At 34.7% G+C, this 22,431-nt stretch overlaps 1 protein-coding gene across 2 annotated transcripts in view; it reads left to right on the top strand.

The window, feature by feature from the left end:
• The window catches only part of LOC105486891 (ubiquitin specific peptidase 47), a 116,741-nt gene that overhangs the window by 13,795 nt on the left and 80,515 nt on the right, over nucleotides 1-22,431 (top strand). Inside the window, exon 2 of one of the 2 annotated variants that reach the window (XM_011749969.3) lies at nucleotides 17,143-17,202. The exons of the other annotated variant lie outside the window; for it this stretch is intronic. Coding sequence (XP_011748271.1) covers nucleotides 17,143-17,202 — 60 coding nt within the window. The remainder of the gene's footprint in view (nucleotides 1-17,142; nucleotides 17,203-22,431) is intronic. 2 annotated transcript variants of the gene reach the window in all.

The following is a 22,431-nucleotide window of genomic DNA, read 5'->3' as shown; positions in this document are numbered from 1 at the left end:
TGTAGACATTAGGGGGCAAAACACATTTTTTCCCCAGAAAAAGTCAACAGATTTGTTTACAATGATTATAAAATTTAGTTGCTGAAACTTGTCCATGTAAACATTTTTTACTTGCTTGAATGTTTTTTGTCCCCAACATTAATACCAAAAATTTGCATACAAATCAAAGTGGGGGAAAAACTTGCTAATACCTTATTCTCTCATCCATTTTTTTCCCCATTTGCAATCTCATAATTAGGTACTTTTTTGTTTTTTAAGAATAAAAATTTCCTTTCATAATACATTTTAGCACATTTTCTACATACGAGACTTTTTGGCAGGATGTCCTTAGGCATAATTGTTACATATTTGATATGGATAACACAAAGGTGGGTGTCTTCAAATAGGCTAACCAGGTAGGCCTCATTTGCCTTTAGAAAAGTGTCAGAGGCTGCACTCTGGAAGTGTAGATCTGTTTTGAAGTTCTCACAGCTGATGCTGGAAGGGAAATTTGCAAATGAGAAGTTCAGTGTACATTTGATAACTTCTGATTTTCACTGAGAGCCACAGTACAAGGCTTATAATGATGTGGTTTCTTAACCTTTCTAGTATGCAACATATTCTTGTGAGTGGCTTTTGTAGCTAGTTACTTCCTGTGTGCTTTACCACTGGCTTTTTTGTGGGCATTTGGCTTGGTAGGAACTGTAGCATAGAGAACTCCCTATTTACTTCTCCTCTTGGCTGAAGCTCTGCAAGCTAAAAGTGACACCGTGCTAGGCAGTGATGACTGTTGGTGGCAGTCACAGTGCAGTAACTGAGAACAACATAAGTAATGTCTTTAATTTGAGAATTAATGGAATCTTACTAAGGATATCCACAGTGCTCCAAATAATATTTAATAAAAATAAAATATTTAATCAAGAGAAGCTCTGGATTATAAACCTAGTTCCAGGTTGCATTAATAAGTAGAATTTTTGTATGACTCATCTCCAGAAAGATGCAGCATGTTGCTTTCGTAAATATAAATAAGCTATCAATGAATTTATATACATTTCCTTCATTTTATAGTGTCTGTCCTTTTATGTGTTTAGATATTTTACTTGTATTGCCTTTAAGTTTACACCAGTTTATATAATCTATTATTTTATGTCTATATATAGTACTTTGTGATAACAAGAGAATTGGTGAAAAATTATGTTTAACAACCACATCTTATTAAAATATATCTGAGAAATATTGCTTTAATTTTGACATTTTAAATTCATATGTCTTGAAATATTTATTTACCTTTAGTTACCATTAACACAACACAAATGTAATTTTAAGAGTTCTAGGAAAAGTAGACAGGATACAAAAATGTTTCTACAGTTGAGTAATATGATTTTAACACTGGAAGGGAGGCAGTAGTTATGAGGCAGGAGAATAGAATCTGGACTCAGGGAACTTAAGGCCATTTCACGCTGACTTCTTAGAACTAAATTGAAAGGAAAACCCTTACTTTCCATGCTTAAGTAACAAAAGAGCCGGAGGCTACTCCCTTTTCGGATCCCTACCTTTTCTGCGTGGCAGAGGGAAAATTGAAAGTACCTCTGGTTGGTTGCAGAAAGCAACCAATCAGACGTTTGCAAAGGCGTGTAACTTTGTAACTTCACTTCAGTCTCTGATTGGTTGTTGGCGCACAGACTGATTGCAGGCCAAATCTTCGTTTGCATAGAAGTGCGACTTTGCAACTTCACTTCAGCCTCTGATTGGTTGCTTTCCACAACCAATCAGATGTTTGCATAGGAGAGTGACCTTTGTAGCTTCACTTCAGCCTCTTATTGGGCACCACTTCATTTACCTGAGGTGAATACCAAGTGACCAATGGGAAACCTTTAGTGGGTATTTGGACCCAAGAAGATTCTGTATCCAGGCCCTTGAGCTGTTGCTGGTGCGGTTCCCACCCTTTGGAGTATACTTTGGTTTTCAGTACATCTCTGTTCTTGTTTCATTCTTTTCCTTGCTTTGTTAGTGCATTTTGTCCAATTATTTGTTCAAAATGCCAAGAACCTGGACATGCTCCACTGGTGACGGTTAAATACTAATGTTATAGCCCCTCCATTTTCTCGGTAAGAAAAACTATAAAGGCCATAGAAACTCAATAAGTTACTTAGGGTCTCAGGTAATGAAAGGGCATAAGTGAGATTTTTTTTTTTTAATCAGTATTACTGAGGTATTATTTATATATAGAAAAATTCATCCTTTTGAAGTATACAGTTTTATAAGTTTTGAGAAACTTACACAGTTGTACAACCACTACCATAGTCAAAATATAGAATATATCCATCATCTCAGAAAAGTTCTCCGTTGTCTCTTCATCACCTCGAAAAAGTTCTCTGTTGTCTCTTGTAATCAGTTCCCTTCCCTTTCCTCCAGGCTCTGGTAACCACTGATCTGTTTTCTGACCTCGTGTTTTACCTTTTCCAGAATGTCGTGTACATGGAATCATATAGTATGGTAGCGTTTTGGGTAGGAATTTTTTCATCTAGCATAAAGCATGTGAGATTCATTTATGTTGTTGATTCTATCAGTAGTCTATTCCTTTTTATTGCTGAATGCTACAATTTGTTTATCCATTTACCAGCTGATAAACATTTGGGTTGTTTCCAGTTTTTGTTGATTCTGAATAAAGCTACTATAAATATTTGTATACAAGTTTTTGGGTGGACATATGTCTTCATACGGTAAGTGTATGTTTAACTTTCTAAAACTGCCAAACTTTCTTCTGAAATGGCTGTAACGTTTGTGCATTCTAGACAGCAATGTCTGAGAATTCTGGTTGTTCTGCATCTTTGTTATTACTTGGCAATGTCAGGGTTTTTTTTAAGTTTATTATTTTTTTTAACCATTTTAATACGTGTGTAGCGGTGGTATCTGTTTGTGCTTTTAGTTTGCATTTTCCTAATGACTGATAACGTAGAGCATCTTTTCATGTGCTTAATACTGGTTTTTATTAAGCTTAATCCAGCGTCCTTTATTTATGTATTACATATTTAAGGTTTTGCTAGGTACTGATAGGAGGGAGAGTATCATCAAAGAGTTTGTGATTTATATAGGGAAAACCGATAATAATGTTAGCATGATGCTAGTTATAATTTTGGTAGGTTTTTTGAGAAAGGGATTTACATAGTAACTGACCTGGTGGAAAGGACAGTAGTTTGGGAATCAGAAAACTCAGTGGTTTGGTTTTACCTTAGTTGCTTAACCTTTCTGGTCTTTGTTTTATTCTTTCATTTGTTAAATGAATGAGTAAGACCACATAAGGTATAAATTTTGTCTCTAAATTCTGTATCTACATAGTTTTTCTTTCCATGCAGGTTTTGAAACCTTGTGAGAAGGCCGGTCAGAAAACAAAAGATCTTTGCAGATGTTCCTCAAGGGTAGTAACTGATAGTTCTATAATAATACCTTATTTTTGTATGGTGTTACTATAATTTATAGAGCATTTTCAAGAAGTTCTCCCCTTCGATAGAAAAACTATGTGGATGGCCGGGCACCGTGGCTCATACCTGTAATCCCAGCACTTTGGGAGGCTGAGGCAGGCGAATCATTTGAGGTCAGAAGTTCGAGACCAGCTTGGCCAACATGGCAAAATCCCATCTCTACTAAAAATACAAAAATTATCTGGGAGTGGTAGCACACGCCTGTAGTTCCAGCTACTTGGGAGGCTGAGACAGAATTGCTTGAACCCGGGAGGTGCAGGCTGCAGTGAGCCAAGATCGCGCCACTGCACTCCAACCTGGTCAACAGAAGGGAAAAAAAAAAAAAAAAGGAAAAACTGAGTGGAGGATATATTTTGTTTCTTTTCTTTTCTTATTTATTTATTTATTTATTTATTTTTGATACGGAGTTTCGCTCTTGTTGCCCAGGCTGGAGTGCAATGGTGCAATCTCCACTCACCACAACCTCCGCTTCCCGGGTTCAAGTGATTCTCCTGCCCAGCCTACCACTGAGCAGAGGATATATTTACTTTTAGGACCCTGAGAGTGAGAGATAAGTTAAATGATTTGTGTAGGATTACACAGCTAGATGAAAAGTAGCCACTTTGACTTAAGGAGTCTAGTCTAGATCTTTTGACTTTGCAGTCCATTGTTCTTGTACCATAGGTCACTCTAATAGGAAATAAACAATCTTTAAAAAGTGTTAAGTAGCATTAACATTTTTTTTAGATGTATAATTTCATGTTTAAAGTATTAAAACAATTTAATATTCTAAGAATTATCCATGCTTTTAAATAAAATGCATGGTAACAGATAATATAAACAAGCTCCCTTGATTTAGTAATAATGAGTAGAATGTTCATAACCTATAAACAAGTCAGTAATTTCACAAGCTGAGTCACTGCTTCTCAACAACAGCCTACTCTCAGAGGAAATCTTAGCTGTAATCAAAAGTAAAGATAACAGAAATAGTAAAGGATGTTTTATTTTGCCTCCTGAGAATAGTTTTGGTTTCTAAGTTTAGATACCTACAGTATATTATTAGTGAGTTACCCATGGCCAATTCTATTATTAAAAGAAGCAAGGCAGAGTGGGAAGAATATTAGGATAAAAGTGAGAGGAAAAGTAATACATCACAATTTTAATGCTACAAACATGTCAGCATTTTACAGTCATCAGAAGGCCTCTGTTATTTAGAAAGACCTGTGTTCAAATGTGATGTTGGGCAAGTCACTTAAGGTTTCCCAATTTCTTTGTCTTCATCTGTAAAATAAGGAGCCTCATCTGATGTTCAAAGGTCCATCCAACTTTTATTTTATCTTATCTTATCTTATCTTAATCTATTTTTTGAGACAAGTCCCGCTCTGTCGCCCAAGCTTTAGTATAGTGACACGATCTCCGCTCGCTGCAGCCTCCGCCTTCCAGATTCAAGCGATTCTCCTGCCCCAGCCTCCTGAGTAGCTGGAATTACAGGCATGTGCTACCACGCCCAGCTAATTTTTGTATTTTTTAGTAGAGATGGGGTTGCACCATGTTGGCTAGGGTGGTCTCGAACTCCTGACCTCAGGTGATTCGGCCGCCTTGGCCTCCCAAAGTGCTGGGATTATAGGTGTGGGCCACCACACTCAGCCCCATCCAACTTTGAATACAGCTATGTTGAGTGTGATGAGCCATCTGGTTGGTTGGTTTTTAATTGTCAAAATAGGTCAATCATAGTTAAATGGATTGTAAACTATTCTTTTTAAGTTCTGAAACTTTGCATTTTTAGTTTCCTGTTAATTGAATGAGTACTTGATGTAATTTGTTGCAACAACTAAAAATAAGTTACATAGGATCAAAAGAGTTGTATTTATTTTCTAATTTTAATACTGTGGGGTCGTGGGAGCTTATTTCATGACTGTTTTAGAATAAAATGGAATGCATTTACCTGAGGGACACCCTAATACTAGAGCACAGTGGGCAGGTATGAAAATAAGTATTTTTACAAAATTTTAAAAGTATACTTTATCCAAGTCAGCCTAGTTATGTTTTATTACTTGAGTGTTTTTATGGTATATAATTTAGAAACAAATGTCATATAGTGACATGTAATTTATAACATGTTTATTAATTTAAATTCAGAAAATTCATACCACGTGCTAAAACAGATTACTTTATCACAGAATTTGTATTTAACTAGAATAATAAAGCAAATCTACTTATAATTTCTTTACTGCTTTAGGCTTTTAGAACAGGTACAAAGTCTTTTTTTTTTTTTTTTTTGAGGAAAACACACATAGGAGGATTTGAATTTAGGAAGCAAATTAAAACAGAGTGTGATTATCATCAAACTTCATTTCAGTAGTAAAAGCCCTTATTGCACTAAAAAAATTCACAATTTAAAGTGAGATTACAAAATTTTCTGTTTCAAAATCAGTTTCTAGAAATTAGAATTTTTTAAAGCACACTTTATGCTTCCAAAAGCTTCAGCTATAACACATTATGAAATTATTTTTCTGAGTGAATGTATTTTGCTTACAGAATTCTGTGTAGAACTTAGATTTTCTAATTCTGTGATTTGTTTTTACTAGTAAACATTGTAAAATAGCTGTTTTCATTTCTTAGCTAAGCAGAATTGTGCGTAAGAATCTACTTATCTTCTTATATACATTGTGGGTTTTTTTCATGTTCTTGTTGTGTCTTTATGATTTTCTGAAGTGTTTGTGTATTCCTGACAAGTCTCCTCACATCCTTTGACATGTTTGTTTTCCTTGAGTATATAAGCAAGAGGAAATAAATTACACATTTTTAGAAAAACTGATATAAATCCTAGATAAAGAAAATAAAATTTTTTGAGAAATTTGAACCTACAGCTAGATATTCTGGATATAATTTGACAGTGGTAGAAAAGCTAAGGCTAAGAAGACTTTTCTCTTTTTTTAATTTGTATAAATGTATGGGCTACAAGTATAATTTTTTTTTTTCTTTATTAGACATAGGGTCTCGCCATGTTGCCCAGGCTGGTCTCGAACTCTCGGGCTCAAGTGATCCTCCCACCTTGGCCTCCCAGATTATTGAGATTACAGGCATGAGCCACCACACCCAGCCTACAAGTGTAATTTTATTACGTGCATAGATTGTGTAGTGGTGAAGGCAGGTATTTTAGGGTATCCATTGCCTGAGTAGCATATATTGTACCCTTTAAGTAATCTCTCATCATCTACCCACCTCCCATCCACTTAGGGCTAAGAAGACTGAGCCATTTAGGGGAAATTGTAGAGGGATACTAGTGGGAATGGAGTTGACGATAAAGTGGATACTAAGAAAGTCTTGAATTTTTATGTTAGTATAGTTTGCATTATTTTCTGATATAGTGATTTCTAGAGATGTTTATTAGAAAGGCTTGATTATTTAGAAATGTTGAGATTTGATTTTTAAATTGACGAGTCATGGGAAATGTGGTATATTTTAATAACGTACTTTAGCTTCAGTTTTCATTCACTTTAAAATGGAAGCATTCAAAACATGAAATCACAAAAATAGAAAAGCAATTTGATGCTCAAAAACTTAGAAATTGAGAAAATGCTAAAAAATTATAACTTGATTAATGTCAAATTTGATGTTTTTACTTTTAGTTCTCTTTTATTTACATTTATTCCTAAATCGAAATACACTGAGTAAAAAGTCAGATTTTTAAAAAATATGATCAGACTTGTCATATTTAATTTAAGAACACAGCTTTCTGCCACTTAGCTTCTATAGCTAACATTTTAGATTTTAAGTAAGCAAAGTGAATTTTAATACTGAAAGTAAATTTTTTGAAGGGATCCTTGAGTAATAAGCCAATTATAACTGTTCTTTAATCTTTACTGTCCACTGTCAGTATTTTAGTATTATTTAGCAAATAAGACATGTTTATTTAAATTTTCAGAATACCTACAAATACATTCTTTGTTATTTGATTGTTTCTTATGCTGTGTAACTATCTTTTTAACGTTAACTTTTACATTGAATAAATCATTTATTTATTTTAATGTTTAAATTTTTCCACATTTGGCCAGTGAGAACCCTTTCACCTGATTTTTTATGACCTCTTAACATACACACGCCATTCTTCGAGTGCTTGTTTTCTGGCAGTACAAGATATCCCAAATTCTTGTAATTTCTCAGCCCTAATTCTAAGATTAGCCATTTCTGCAAAGACCTCTAGGTTCTTTTTCTGAAGAATGATACTTAGAAATTGAGATCTGGGTTCTAATTGTACTACTGTTATAGTGATATCATTGCTTCTAGTCCTTTCAGTGGAAGGAGCTAGAAAATATGCACACAAACACATATATGAGTAAGAGCTGTATTTATTTTATATCTATTTCTCTCTATATATGTATGGATATATCCACTCAAATTATATTAATTTCTTTAATAAACAGTTAAAATTTTTTATTACAAGAAAAATGTAGGAATTTATTTATGCTTCTATATATTTATACATATTTATAATATGCCTATATATAGTATGTGTTTGTAATGTAGACATGTTGGAAACCTAGTCTGCTGGCAGTATTGCTTCTTCCACAAATTTATGGAGTTAAGATATTTATTTTTTAAAAATTTATTTTTAAAAAATTGTAAAATACACATAACATAAAATTTACCATCTTAACCGTCTTTAAGTATGTACAGTTCTGTGGTACTAAGTACATTCTTATTGTTGTACTACCATCACCATCATCTATCCACAGAACTCTTTTCGTCTTACAAAACTGAAGCCATGTACCTATTAAACAACTTGACATTCCTCCCTGCTCCTAACCTCTGGCAACCACCATTCTACTTTCTATCTCTATGAATTTGACTAGTGTAGGTATCTCATATAGTATTTGTCCTTTTGTGACTGGCTTATTTCACTTAGCATGTCCTTAGGGTTTTTTCGTGTTGTGGAATTGTATCAGGATTTCATTCCTTTTTGAAACTGTGTATGTGTGTATATCATATTTATACATTATCATAGAATATAATAATCATATTTTATTTTTAATGTAAAGTAGATTTTTAGCATTTTTATTTCTATTTAGATAACTTTCCTTAACCATTTTCTTTTAGGTTAGGTCTGCTGGCATCAAATCTCTTCGTTTTTCTTCACCTGAGAATGTCTTGATTTCTCTGTGATTCCTGAAGGATATTTTCACTGGATGTGTAATTCTGGGTTGACAGCTCTTCTTTCAGCCCTTGAAGTGTTGTGCCACTTCCTTCTGCCTCTGTTGTGATGAGATCAGAGAAATCTGCTGTCATTTGAATTGTTTTACCCTTATAGTTAAGATGGGTTTTTCCCTAAATACTTGAAAAAATCTTTCTCTGTCTTTAGTTCTTAAAGGATTTGATTATGATGCATCTTGAGATGGATTTCTTTAGGTTTACCTTATTTGGGGTTTGGTCAACTTCTTGAGTATGTAGGTTAATGTCTTTTGCCAAATTTGGGAAGTTTTCAGCAGTTGTTTCTTTGAGTACTTTTTAAACTTGCCCTCTTTCTTCTTTTCTTCCCGGATTTGAATGACATGAATGTTAGATCTTTTGTTACAGTCATGCAGGTGCTTGCCACTGATCATTGTTTTAGGGTCTGTTTTTTTTTCTTTATTGTTCAAACTGGGTAATTTCCATTATTTTTATCTTCAGTTCACTGATTCTTTTGTCATCTTCATTCTGCTATTGAGCCCACCTAATTAGTTTTCATTTCAGTTTTATCTGTTATTTATTTGCTGAGACTTTCTGTTTTTTTCAGGCGTTTCATGTATGTTAGTAATTGCTTGTTGAAACACTGCTGGATCTTATGGTAATACTATGTTTAATTTTGTGAGTATATTTGGGATATTAATCTCTTATAAGATACATGGTTTGCAAATATTTTCTCCCATTCTGAGTTGTCTTTTTACTCTGATACTGCCCTTTGATGTACAAATGTTTTAATTTTGATGAAGTCCAAGTTATTTATTTTTCTTTCGCTGCCTGTGTCTTGGTATCATGTCCAAGAAATCATTGCCAAATCCAACGTCATGAAACTTTTCCCATTTGTTTTCTTCTAAGAGTTTTTATAGTTCTAGCTCTTACATATAGGTCTTTATCTATTTTGAGTTAATCTTTGTAGCTATTCATTTCTCTCCTATCTCCTTTGTTAAAGAGAAAATAAAAGCTTCGTGACCAAAGATTGAACACTGAGTAACAATTTTACTATTAAGCTGGGAACTAGATCCAATAACAAAGGGTTGGTGGTCAGGATAAGACTCAAGGCTCAGGAGAGGGAAAGTGATAGGTGTTTTTAGAGCTGAAACCCATGAACAATTTGTTTCATATCAGATAAGCAAAGTCTGTCTGTGCCTGATTAGATGGCATAGATGAGCTAATTGTTTAGGCATTGTGTTCCCCTGAGTTGGTGTTGGTTCTTCTAGAAAGTTGTCATGGTGATGAACATGATTATAGTACTAGATGAAGATGGCACTATGGTAATTTAATAGAAATCAGGCATGCTTCACTGTCATCAGGCTGGGTGGCTAGGTCAGGATTCATCACCTTCCTTCTGGGGTCACTTTCTTTTTTCCTGTAATACATTTTTTAAGGAGTTTCTTTAATGATAATCTATTGGTGACAGAAATCTCTGTTTTTACATTCCTGATAGATATTTTTGCTGTTTGTAGCTTTCTGGGATAACAGTTATTTTCTCTCACAACAATGAAAATATCATGCTCCAGTCTTATGACCCACATTTTTTCCTATTGACAAATTAGGTGTTAGTCTAGTTGTTTCTTTTAAGGTAATCTGTTGTTTCTCTCTGACTGCATTTTTTTTTTAATTTTTAATTTTTGCTTTTATTTTTTGCAACGAAGTTTCACTCTGTTGCCCAGGCTGGAGTACAGTGGTGCCATCTTGGCTCACTGCAACCTCTGTCTCTAGGGTTCAAGTGATTCTCCTGCCTCAGCCTCCCAAGTAGTTGGGATTACAGTGTGTGCCACCACACCCAGCTAATTTTGTATTTTTGGTAGAGACGGGATTTCACCATGTTGGCCATGCTGGTCTTGAACTCCTGACCTCAGGTAATCCGCCCACCTGGGCCTTTCAAAGTGCTGGGATTACAGGCGTGAGCCACTGTGCCTGGCCCTCTCTGACTACATATAAATTATTCTTCCTTTATTTACTCTGCTTGAGATGTGTTGAGATTCTTAACTCTAAGTTCTAAGCCATTATTTATTTAAATATTCCCTCTGCTTTCATTCTCTCTCTTCAGGATAGATATTAGGTCTTCTTACTCTATCCTTCATGTCTCTTAATGCTCTAATGTTTTACATCTCTTTGTCACTAGAAGTTTAGAAAATGTCTTTAGTTCTCTTACATAGAGTTCATTAATTCTTTTTTCATATATTTTAAATATGCTGTTAAATTTTGTGTTTTTAATTTCTATTATTTTCTAGGAATTCTGCTCAAGACTCAATTTTGAACCCACTTTTTTATTTCTTGAAGCATGTTAAACATTTATTTTATAATGTAACAGTTTCAGTATTGAAGTTTTTGTGGATGTCATCTACTGTATTTTATTCTTAGCTGATTCTCTTTAAAATGGTATCATGTTTACGTATGCACACAGTGGTTTTTTAAAAATGTGAGCGGTTCATTTTTCTTATGAAAATACTTTTTGTGGAAATTAGTTGCACTTATGTGATTCCTTCCAGGAAGAATTTATGATTGTTTCTGCCAGGTGCCTGGGAATATCTCTATTTTAGAACCATTTTCCAAGCAATTCTTGGCTTGGAGTTTTTTTTTACCACTAGATGGTGTGAATTGGGGCTGCAAATCAGCATGAAGACCAGCATGTGGTTGCAAATTCTCAGGAGTACCCTCCTCTCATCAGCTCCAAGGTTTTAAACAGGCAGTCCTCTTTCAGTCTCCAGGAAGGAGAGGTTGAAAAATAGTGGAATAGACAATGTTTTAACTAACTTTCCATTTGAGATAATTGTACATTTACTTGTAGTTTGGAGAAATAAAACAGAGATATCTCATGTATTCTTCACCCAATCTACGCTAATGGTAACACCTTATGAAACTATAATACAGTATCAGAACCAAGATATTGACAGTGGTAGAGTCAAGATATAGAACATTTTCTTCACCACAGGGATCCCTCATGTTGCCCTTTGTAACTACACTCACTTCCGTTTCACTCCCTATTCCCTCTTTAATACCTGGCAATCACTAATCTCCTCTCCATTTCTATACTTGGTTAAGAGTGTTGTAAAAACGAAATCATAGATTGTAGAGTCTTTTGGGGTTGGTTTTTTAAAATTTAGTATAATTCTCTGGAATTTTATTCAGGTTGTTACATATATCAATAGTTGGTTCCTATTTATTGCTTAGTAGTTTTCCATGGTATGGATGTACTGTAATCTGTTTAACCATTTAGTTGATGAAAAACATCTGGGTTTGCAGTTTTGAGCTATTGTGAGTAAAGCTGCCATAAGCATTCCTGTATTTGTTTTTGTGTGAACATAATTATTTCATCTGTGATAAATGTTGAAAAGTGCAATTTCTAAGTTGTATGGTAAGTTGTATATATAGTTTTTTTTTTTTTTTAAGTTACCGGACTGTTTTCCAGAGTAGCTGTACCATTTTACAGGAAGGCATGAGAGATTGTTTCTCTGCTTCTTTGCCAGTATTTGATGTTGCCACTATTTTTTTTTTAACCATTCTGAAAACTATGTGGTAATATTTCATTGTGGTATTAATTTGCATTTATCTAATGGTTAGTATGTTGTACATCTTTTTATGTGCTTATTTGCATCTGTTTATACTCTTCATTGAAATGTCTTTTCATGATTTTTGTCTATGTTCTAATTGGATTGTTTACTTTTTTACTGTAGGTTTTCAGAGTTCTTTATATATTCTACATACTAATCCTTTGTTGATTATGTGGCTTGAAATATTTTCTCCCAGTCTGTAACTTTAATCCTTAAAATAATCTTTGCATAGTAGACATTTTAAGTTTTGATGAAGTCTTATTTATCAATTTTTCCTTTTATGGATTATGATTTTGGTGTCAAGGCTAAGGATTCTGCCTAGCCTGTATTCGGAGAACATTTTCTCCTATGTGTTTTCCTAAAGGTTTTATAGTTTTATGTTTTCCGTTTATGTTTATGGTCCACATTTATGTTAATTTAAATATAAGATGTAGAGTTAGGTTGAGAATTTTTTTTTTTCTTTTGCTTCTGGATGTCTGAATGAAATGTTCTAGCATCATTTTTGGAAAGGTTATTTTTCTTCCATTGAGTTGCTTTTGTACCTAGGCAAAAATCAGTTGTGCATATTTGTGTAGGTCTCTATTGTGACATTGATCTGTTTATCTCTCTACCAATACTACACAGTCTTGATTACTGTTGGTGTATATTAAATCTTAAAATCAGGTAAACTGAGACCTCTCACTTTATTCTTTTTCAATATCCTTTTAGTTATTCTGATTCCTTTGCCTTTCCCTGTAAGTTTCAGGATAATCATCAAAATTTTCAAAAAGTCTTGCTGGGATTTTGATAAGATTTACATCAAACTTTACTATGGTTTGAATATTTGTCATCTTCAAAATTCATGTGGAAATCTAGTTTCTATTATGACAGTATTGAGAGATGTCAAATACCTTTAAGAGGTATTTAGATCATGAGAGCTCTGCCCTCATGAATGGACAGGAGTGGGTTCATTATTGTGGGAGTGAGTTTACCCTCTCTTTCACCCTCTTTTTGCTCTTGCACCATGTGATGCCTTTCATCATGTTACCATGTAGCAGGAAAGCCCTTGCCAGGTGCTGGCATCTTGATATTGGATTTCCTGGTCTCCAAAACTGTGAGCCAAAACAATTTCCATGCTGGTAATTGGTGTATTTAGATCATTTATATTTGATGTAATGATTATTATATTAGAGCTTAAGTGTGACATTTTTTTTTTTTGTTTTCTGTTTCTTTTTTTTTTCTCTGTTGTCTTTTTCTTGTTTTCCTGTGGGTTATTTGACATTTGTCTAATTCTATTTTGAGTAATTTGTAGTATTTTTCTTGTTTCCCTTAGTATAGCTTTCTTGATGACTTCTTTAGGTATGACACAACGTATATCAACTTATCACAGTCTACTGGTGTTATTTTACTAGTTCAAGTGAAATGTAGAAACCTTATCTCCCTTTATGTATTTTTACCCTACTCTATTTATAATTGTGTTAAATATTTGCTTGACTTGTAACCACATTAGACAATGTTTTAGTTTTTTCCTCAACTGTCAAGTCTTTAACAAAAACTCAAGAGGAGAAGGAAAATGTATTACATTTAGCTGTATTTTTACTTTCTGTGTTCTTTTTTCCTGATGTTCTAAGGTTTCTTTGATGATTTCTCTTTTGTTTAAAGAACTGTCTTTAGCTGTTCCTTCCTGTAGGGTAGTGCCACTGGATGCAAATTCTTTTGAGTTTTCCTTCATCTGAGAATGTCTTGAGTTCCACTTGATTATTAAAGCAATTCCTGGGTCGTTTTTGAAGGGCATTTCTGCTGGTTATTGGATTCTGGTTTGACGGTTATTTTCTGTAAGCACCTGAAAAATACTGTGCCACTTCCTTCTGGCCTCCATGGTTTCTGGTAAGAAAATTATCCTGCTTTTCTGTTCTTTCTCTTTTCATTCTTTTTCCTCTCTTTGTTTTAATTTTAATAGTTTCTTGTGCTGTGTCTTAAGCATTCATTCATTCATATTCATCAGTGCTTACATTTGTTAATACCATCCAATGTTATTTGTTATCTTAGATACTGATTTTTTTTCTCTTCATGTGGGTCATAGTTTCCTGCTTCTTTGCATGTTTATTTTTTTCCAATGGGATGCCAAACATTGAGAATTTTACCTTGATGGGTCCTGGATGTTTTTTATTCCTGCAAATATTCTTGAGTTTTGTTCTTAGATGCAGATGGTTTATTTGTTAACAGTTTGATCCTTTTGAGTTTTGCTTTTAAGCTTTCTAAGGTTGGACCAGAGTAGTCTTTAGATTAGGTCTAATTTGGTCCCACTACTAAGACAGTACCCTCTTGAGTACCCTTATCTGATGCCCTGTGTATTACGAGATTTAAAAAATTCTGGTTGGTGGGCGGCTGAGTGTAGTGGCGCATGCATGTAATCTCAGCACTTTGGGAGGCTGAGGCGGAACAGATCATGAGGTCAAGAGATTGAGACCATCCTGGCCAACATGGTGAAACCACATCTCTACTAAAAAATGCAAAAATTAACTGGGCGTGGTGGCACATGCCTGTAGTCCCAGCTACACGGGAGGCCGAGGCAGGAGAATTGCTTGAACCCAGGAGGCAGAGGTTGCAGTGAGCCGAGATCGCACCACTGCACTCCAGCCTGGCAACAGAGCGAGACTCTCTCTCTCTCAAAAAAAAAATTCTGATTGGTGGGAATTTTTTCCTGTGGTTCTTTTTCCTGTGGAACCAGGGATTCTTTCCTGTGGTTCTTTCCCTTGCCTCAGGCACTCTCTTTACACACATATGCTGATGAGAAATCAGCCGAACACTCTAGGGGGATGCACTGTAGGTCTCTTGGAGCTTGCTGTTTGCACAGAGTCCAGCTTTCTTCTGCCCTGTATCCTGCCCTGCGAATTGTAGCTCTTTCCACCCCCTGAACTCCCAACTCTATCTTGTAACTCAGGGAGATTGCTGGACTCCACCTGCGTTCTCCCTCCCTGCACTGCAGCCTAGAAGGTGGCTCACCATTTTTGTTTCTGCTTTCACAGGGGTCATTACCTGTGTTGCCTCTTGTTCAGTGTTTGAAAATCATTGTTTCATACATTGGGAGATAAGGAGCACCAACAGGATTGGAATGTTAGATAAGATGGTGAGAGAAGGACTTGATTGAGAAATTAACTATTCTGATTATCTTTTGCTATATAACAATCTGCCCCCAGATCTAGTGACTTTTCTCATAGATGTGCAGTTTGGGTAAGGTTAGGCTGAAACAGCTTGTTTCTGCTCTGCTAGACATCAGCTGGGGGCAGCAGAAAGGCTGGGGGCTGGAATCGTCTGAAAGCTTCCTCACTCAACATGTAGGTGGTTGATGCTGGTTGTCTGCTGAGATCTCATTTGGGATGTGGCTGGAACATCTACACAGAGTCTTTCCAGTGGCTGCTTGGCTTCCTTCCTCACAGCATGGAGGCTGGGTTCTAATAATGAGGATCTGAGGGCCAGGAGGAAGTTATTACACCTTTTCTAATCCAGCCTTGAAAATCATGCTGTGTATTACAGGGAGTCACTAAGGCTGGTCTGTATTGAAGGGGACTGGAATTAGCCTCCTACTTTTGCTGGAGGCAAGTTAGACTCCTACTTTATGTAGGGAGGCAAGTCAAAGAATTTCTGGACATGTTTTAAAGTCCCAAAGCAGTGATACTTGAGCAAAGGAGGTGAGGACATCCAGGAAAAAGTATTCCAGGTACATGGTACAGATACATAAAGACCCTGAAGGATAGTGGATGCCTGATAGTTTAGATTTGTTTATAGTTTAGTTACCACTGCACAACATCACCTCCTTGAGGGCAGGGTGAACAGTGTTGGGAGAAGAGTGTTGAAAGATAGTTGCAGTTCAACAATTTTTTTTTGAAGGCATCATGTATTAAAAATTCTAAAAATGAGTACATATACTTTGATCTAGTAATTCTTTCTTTAAGAAATTATCTTAAGGAAAAAGTATACAAACAAGCAATGTATTTGGAGGTGCTTAAATGCCCATTAATAGCAGATTAATTAAATTATGGTTTGTCTATATAATGGAACACTGCAGTTTTTAAACTAAATGTTTTGGCACAGAAAAATAAGTGAGTATTGAGGGACAAGAAGTAGATTTCAAATACTGGTATATAAAATTGTCCTATTTGGTTAAAAGTACTCTCTCTATATAATATGTGCATAGAATGGAGAAGATGAGATGAGAGCAATGGTGGCTATTTTAGAGTTGCTTTTCAGAAAACTGTATGTTGCTATTATAACAGAAATATATTTCTATTGTCAAAGTAAAAGCACCTTTTAAAAGAATATGTTGATTTCTTTTTATTAAGTAAAGAAGGGAGAATAAAACAAAATATGTACAGAAAAAGTGTAGAGTGATGTAAAATCAAAGTTTTTCAAGAGATGATCTCTTGATTATAGGTTACTTTTATTTCCTTTTATATGTTGTTGTATTAATTGTAATTTAATTGTTAAACTCATAAGAAGGAGATATATATTAAAATAAAATAGTTGTGAAGGATATTGTTAAGCAGCCTTGTTTTAAGGGTAGCTATCATGTGAAAAATTTAAATTTAGAGACTAGCAAAATCAAGAGCTCTCTTGGTTTCCTTTAGTGCAGAGAACTGCAGAATTTCTTTACTGGACACAAAATATTATGTGACTTACAACATTTGATTTACACACAATTCTTAAGCTATCATTCTTTGTTAAAATGTGGCTATTTTCCATATTTATCTTATTCTTTATCACCTCTTTATCATAGATTTTTAGTAACTTTGCACATTCATGAATAAAATTCTAGATGATGTACTAATACTTTAATTAATATTTTATTGCAAAAATGTTTTTAGGTTAATTGTTCTCATTTCACTGTCTTTTCCCTTTATTTTATATAAATAACTTGTAATTCATTTTGTTCTTATATACCATAGGATGTGTTTTGGAGATGCAGACAAAATATCTTTGATGAAATGAAGAAGAAATTTTTACAGGTAGACTGCTGATGTAATTGCCTTAGTGTGATAATCAGCAGAGCAAGTAACAGCATGTTAGTATTTTTGTTTAATATCAAGGCATGTCTTATGTTTTATGCTTGTTTGGCTATTTTATTTCTACCTAATTTTAATAATAAAAAAGTCACCTTAAATGAATTTGTGTCTGATAGTACCTTGTTTTTAGCTAGTGAATGAGGGAGAAAAAACTGATGGAAAAACTAAAGAACCCTTTGTTATGATGTTGGGTATGATAGTTGCCTATTTTCCCAGATATATTTATTTTCTGAGATATTAATAATGTAGGAAATTAAATCATTTAAAAATATACAAAGTCAAAATCCAGGAATCCTATTACTACTAAATTTCTGAGAGCCTGTGTGCACTACAGACTTAAACTTCCATGTGATGTAGCATTCTGGTATAATCTTTACTTGATACTTGATTTTTCCTTCAGTCCCTTTGCTCTGTTTTTTTCCCCGGAGTTGCTCATTTAATCTCTCCTATCCTTCCCAAGTGTGGCAAGAGACCAATTAGAAAAAGATCACGTAGATAACATCAGAGTTGGCTGCGGTTTTGAGGTGGGGTGAAGGGAGGATCTTAAAAATAAAATCTCTTTTTTCAAATGTAAGTTAGGACCTTCATTAATAGCCCTAGAAATGTTACTTGTTAAAATAAAAATGCAGAGTCTAAATGAAGCTGATAGTTTTTTTTTTTTTGAGATGGAGTTTCACTCTTATTGCCCAGGCCGGAGTGCAATGGTGCGATCTCGGCTCATGGCAACCTCTGCCTCGTGGATTCAAGCAATTCTCCTTCCTCAGCCTCCCGAGTAGCTGGGATTACAGGTGTGCACCACCATGCCAGCTAATTTTTTTACTTTTTCTAGAGACAGGTTTTTGCTATGTTGGCCAGGCTGGTCTTGAACTCCTGACCTCAGGTGATCCACCCGCCTTGGCCTCCCAAAGTGCTGAGGTGTGAGCCACCACGCCTGGCAGCTGATACATTTTATAAATTTCAACCAGCAAAAATATTCATACCATCAATTCTCTTTTAAAATCTGTGGCAATACATTAATCTTGAACTCTGGATACCCAGATGGGTAGTGCTCTAAGGCCTTATTACTTAGCTTATGGCAGCTCCTGTACCAAAAGGGAGAGAAAATGGACTTATTGTACGCGCGTGTGTGTGTGTGTGTAAAACTTGTAACCATATTATTCTTCGCAATAACATTGAAAGGAAGAAAGTCTTAGAGAGCATAGGTTGAATTTAGAGGTAAAGAGGTACCTTCATAATTTAAAAATACTTTATCTTAATTTTTTTCTCTTAGAAATATTTAAATCTTGATAATTTTGAATTTTGTTTGATATTAGCTTATATTCTATACGCTGATGCCATTCTGAACATATACCATCAATTTTAAACCTCAGTTTGTATTCTTTAATAAGAAACACATAGGAAGTATTTTTTTGAAACAAAAATTATGATGTTATCAGAGAACTCAGATTTAAACTTAAAACTATTGGGAATGTCAAGAAAAGGAGACAAGATGACTTAAGAGGCGAAGATCCCTTCAGCGGGCTCTAAAATGTCTTAGAACTATGCCAACAACTTCTAGATGTTTCTAGCAGTTGTGTATCTTTGGAAGAAAACTGTTTTCAGTGTTTTTTATCCCAATATGTTTTACCTTTTATAAACAAGGCTATGGTTTTATTCTTTCTACTTTTTTTTCTTTGAGACAGAGTCTCACTGTCACCCAGGCTGGAGCGCAGTGGCACAATCTCAGCTCACTGCAACCTCCACCTCCCGGGTTCAAGCGATTCTCCTGCTTCTGCCTTCTGAGTAGCTGAGGTTACAGGCATGTGCCACCATACCCAGCAAATTTTGTATTATTAGTAGAGACAGGGTTTTGCCCTGTTGGCCAGGTTGATCTCGAACTCCTGACCTGAAGTGATCCTCCCACCTCGGCCTCCCAAAGTGATTACAGATGTGATCTACCTCGCCTGGCCCTTTTTACTTTTTTAAAAAGGTTTTTTTTTTCTTCAGACTTTGCTAGGAAATCTAGCTTTGTTTCTGCAATGAACATAGACACCGAGCATTCTATTAGCCTATAGAGTAACTATAACTGCTGTTGACTTTCCCCCTAGTCTCACAAGTGTAATATTGCTATGAGTTGTCTGTAAAATAAGTAGTTTCAACTTTAGGATTTATACCTTTTTTTTGTACTTGGCTAGATTTTCTGTGTAGAAAACTTTGTGCTCTTCAAATAGCGCATCTAAACTACATTAAATGTTTTTCTAAATGGAACATGTTTTAGGCTTTTCTGGAATTTTGCACTTGTTTTCTCTTACCTCAGGTTCATCAGAGAACTCTTTTAACTAAAAATTTTTGCTCCCTTCCCTCAATCGTGATATATCCTCAGATGCCTTTTCTTAATGTTAGATGTAGTACTTAAATGAAAAGTAGTACCCTTCCCTCCCTACCAGCACCATCATCATACTTTCCCCGCTTGAACTTGGATGTGCTTGAAGGTGTTTAGGTATATTTATTTTTTATCTATTACTATGTAACAGTGGACCCTAAAGTTTAGTGACTTAATAGGGCAATTCGTTTATTTGTTCAGATTTCTGCGGGATGGGATTGGGGCCAGGGCTCACCAACTATTCGGTTCTGCTCCAGGTGGCATCATCTAGAATTACTTGGCTCCATTAAGTTGGTGGCAGTCATTGAATGGAATGTCCAAAAGGCTTTTCTCATACATCAGGCACCTCAGTGTCTCCACCAAGTGGCCGCTTCCTCTCTATGTGGATTGCTAGGGCCTCCTCACAGCATGCTGATCCCAGGGTAACTGGATTTCTTACATGGTGGCTGGGTTATAAGAGGGAATATTCCAAGAAATACAAAAGCAGAAACTACTGGTTTCTTAAGGCCCTGCCTTAAGTTACACAGTGTCACTTCTGTCACATTCTCTTGGTCTTAGATGGTCACGTGGCCAGGTCAGTTTCTTGAGAAAAGGAAAAAGGAAAAAGAATGGCAAAGAATTTTTTGCTATTTTTAATTCATCTCAAGACATAATTGTTTTTACCTTTGGGCATAAGTAGGATCAGTCTTGGTTAGAGCCACAAAGAAATTAAGAAGGTAGCTGCCCTAATTTCCCATTTCCAAAAAAAACTTTTTACATTTAAATGTTTTGGAAATGTTTCTTACATGTTTAATTTATAATGTATAGGGTTTTTTTTTCTCTTGAAAAGCTATTAAAAAAAATCTATTGCCACATCTTATTGGTGGTATCTTAAAATTGCAACAACAAAAAAATTGTTTTCTTCTCAGTTCCCAAATTGGAGAGGGGAAAGGAGGAGAGAAATTTTACTTTAGTATGATTACTATTAGCAATGGTGATTCTAAAATTCAGATGAAGTCCACATAATAGATTAAAGTTTAGGTGAAATAAGAATGGGCCCAGAAAGTTGAGTGTAAAGTAGAATTTAGCAGTGGCTAGCTTAGAGCTTTAAAGAAGAGCAGAGCTTTTTATCTGTATAAATCATCCTACAACAGAATTCAAGAGGAAAATGTAACTTGCTGAGAAATTCTATGTATAAGGAGTTTAAGGAAACAAAGTATATGAAGTTTTATGTAGGTGTTCATCACAGAATTATTTGTAAAAGTATAATAAAGTCTGAGTCAATAAAATATTCAGTAAATTATTATTAATCCATGTACTAACAAATACTACTTAGTTGTTAAAATGATGAGTTAGGAAAAGCTTTACAGGGAAAGATTGCATGATATAAGAAAGATGTTAGAAAACAGCATGTGTATTCTAATCCAGTGTTTGTGATTATGTAGCATGCATGCATAGCCTCTCTGTGTGTGTGTGTGTGTGTGTGTGTGTGTGTGTGTGTGTGTGTGTGTGTGTGTATGTGTGTGTTTGCAGATAAGACACTTGGAAGGATATATGCCAGCATGCTAATAGTTATCTGTGGGTTATAGAGTTGCAGATTATTTCCATTTTTTCCTTTATACTCCTACTATTTTTTAAAAAGCAAAATTATGTATATGTACGGAAAAGAAGGGCTATTACTAAAAAGAATATAAGCCACACATGAGATTGAATTTTGTTTTTATATGTATAATACATTTAGTCTTCAGATAGGTTTCCATTGAGGGATAATTTTCCCACATGGAAGGAGAGGCATCTGGAGTGCTTGGACCCTGCATTCATATATTTAGGGAAAGAACCAGGAACTGCTAGTGTCTGGCCATATGATGTTGCCACATCACTATTCTTATGTATGATTACTATCACAGCACTTTTGATTTCTAAATTCTTAGAGTTGTCTTCCTTTGACCATCAACTCCAGCCTATTTGAGGCTTTAAAATCTGGCTACTACAGTATTTTATACCAGGAACACTGAATCATTCAGACCTGAGCTATCCCTGAAGTATACTATTGAATCTATAAAAGTGTACCTTTTATAGTTGAAATTTATTTTGAGTTATTTACTCTTTCATCATAAACCAGCATTTTAAAAAAGATCTATGTTTTTTAGTTTAGAGTTAAAATGTGTAAAATGATCTATTAAATGTGTTAATATAACATCTAAAATGTACAGGTGAAGGCTTTTTTATCTCTTTTGAAATGTATATTGATAATGTTCTTTTGTTTCTTTTATTTTACAGAAATGTATTTTCTTTTTATTTTTTAACTAAGTTACTGGTAATTAAATATTTGGTGTGTCTGAATTGTAGTGCTACACAATTTATTTTAAATATTATACTTTTATATCAACTTACTTTTGTTCTAAACTAATTGGAATAACTTTAAATGATCTCTTGCAAACCCAAAAGTGTGTGTCACAGAAACAGATGATAATTGTATTACTTCAACAAACAAAAAACTTTGTGGCTATCCCATCTTCAGTACTAGCTAGTTATAATTTTTCTTATTTAAAAATGGATAATATAGAAGCAACAAAAGGTTGGGGTTGATAGTGTTGTAAAAACTAAGGAAGAAATAAATTTTTGTGTAAACCACCAGTTTGTAAAGATCATATTTCTGAATAGCCCATTATGGAGATGGTGAGACATCTCCCAGTTTAATGCCACACCTGACTTTCAGGGAAAGCAAGAGATTTACATAATCAGATTTGTGTATCAGAAATACTATTCTGGGTTAAAGGAATATAAGATTGGAAGAAGTTAAACTTCTTAGGAAGCTGTTCCATAATTTT

The sequence above is a fragment of the Macaca nemestrina genome, chromosome 12 (genome assembly GCF_043159975.1).
Source record: "Macaca nemestrina isolate mMacNem1 chromosome 12, mMacNem.hap1, whole genome shotgun sequence".
NCBI lineage: Eukaryota > Metazoa > Chordata > Mammalia > Primates > Cercopithecidae > Macaca > Macaca nemestrina.
This window is presented reverse-complemented; position numbering and strand designations above follow the sequence as displayed.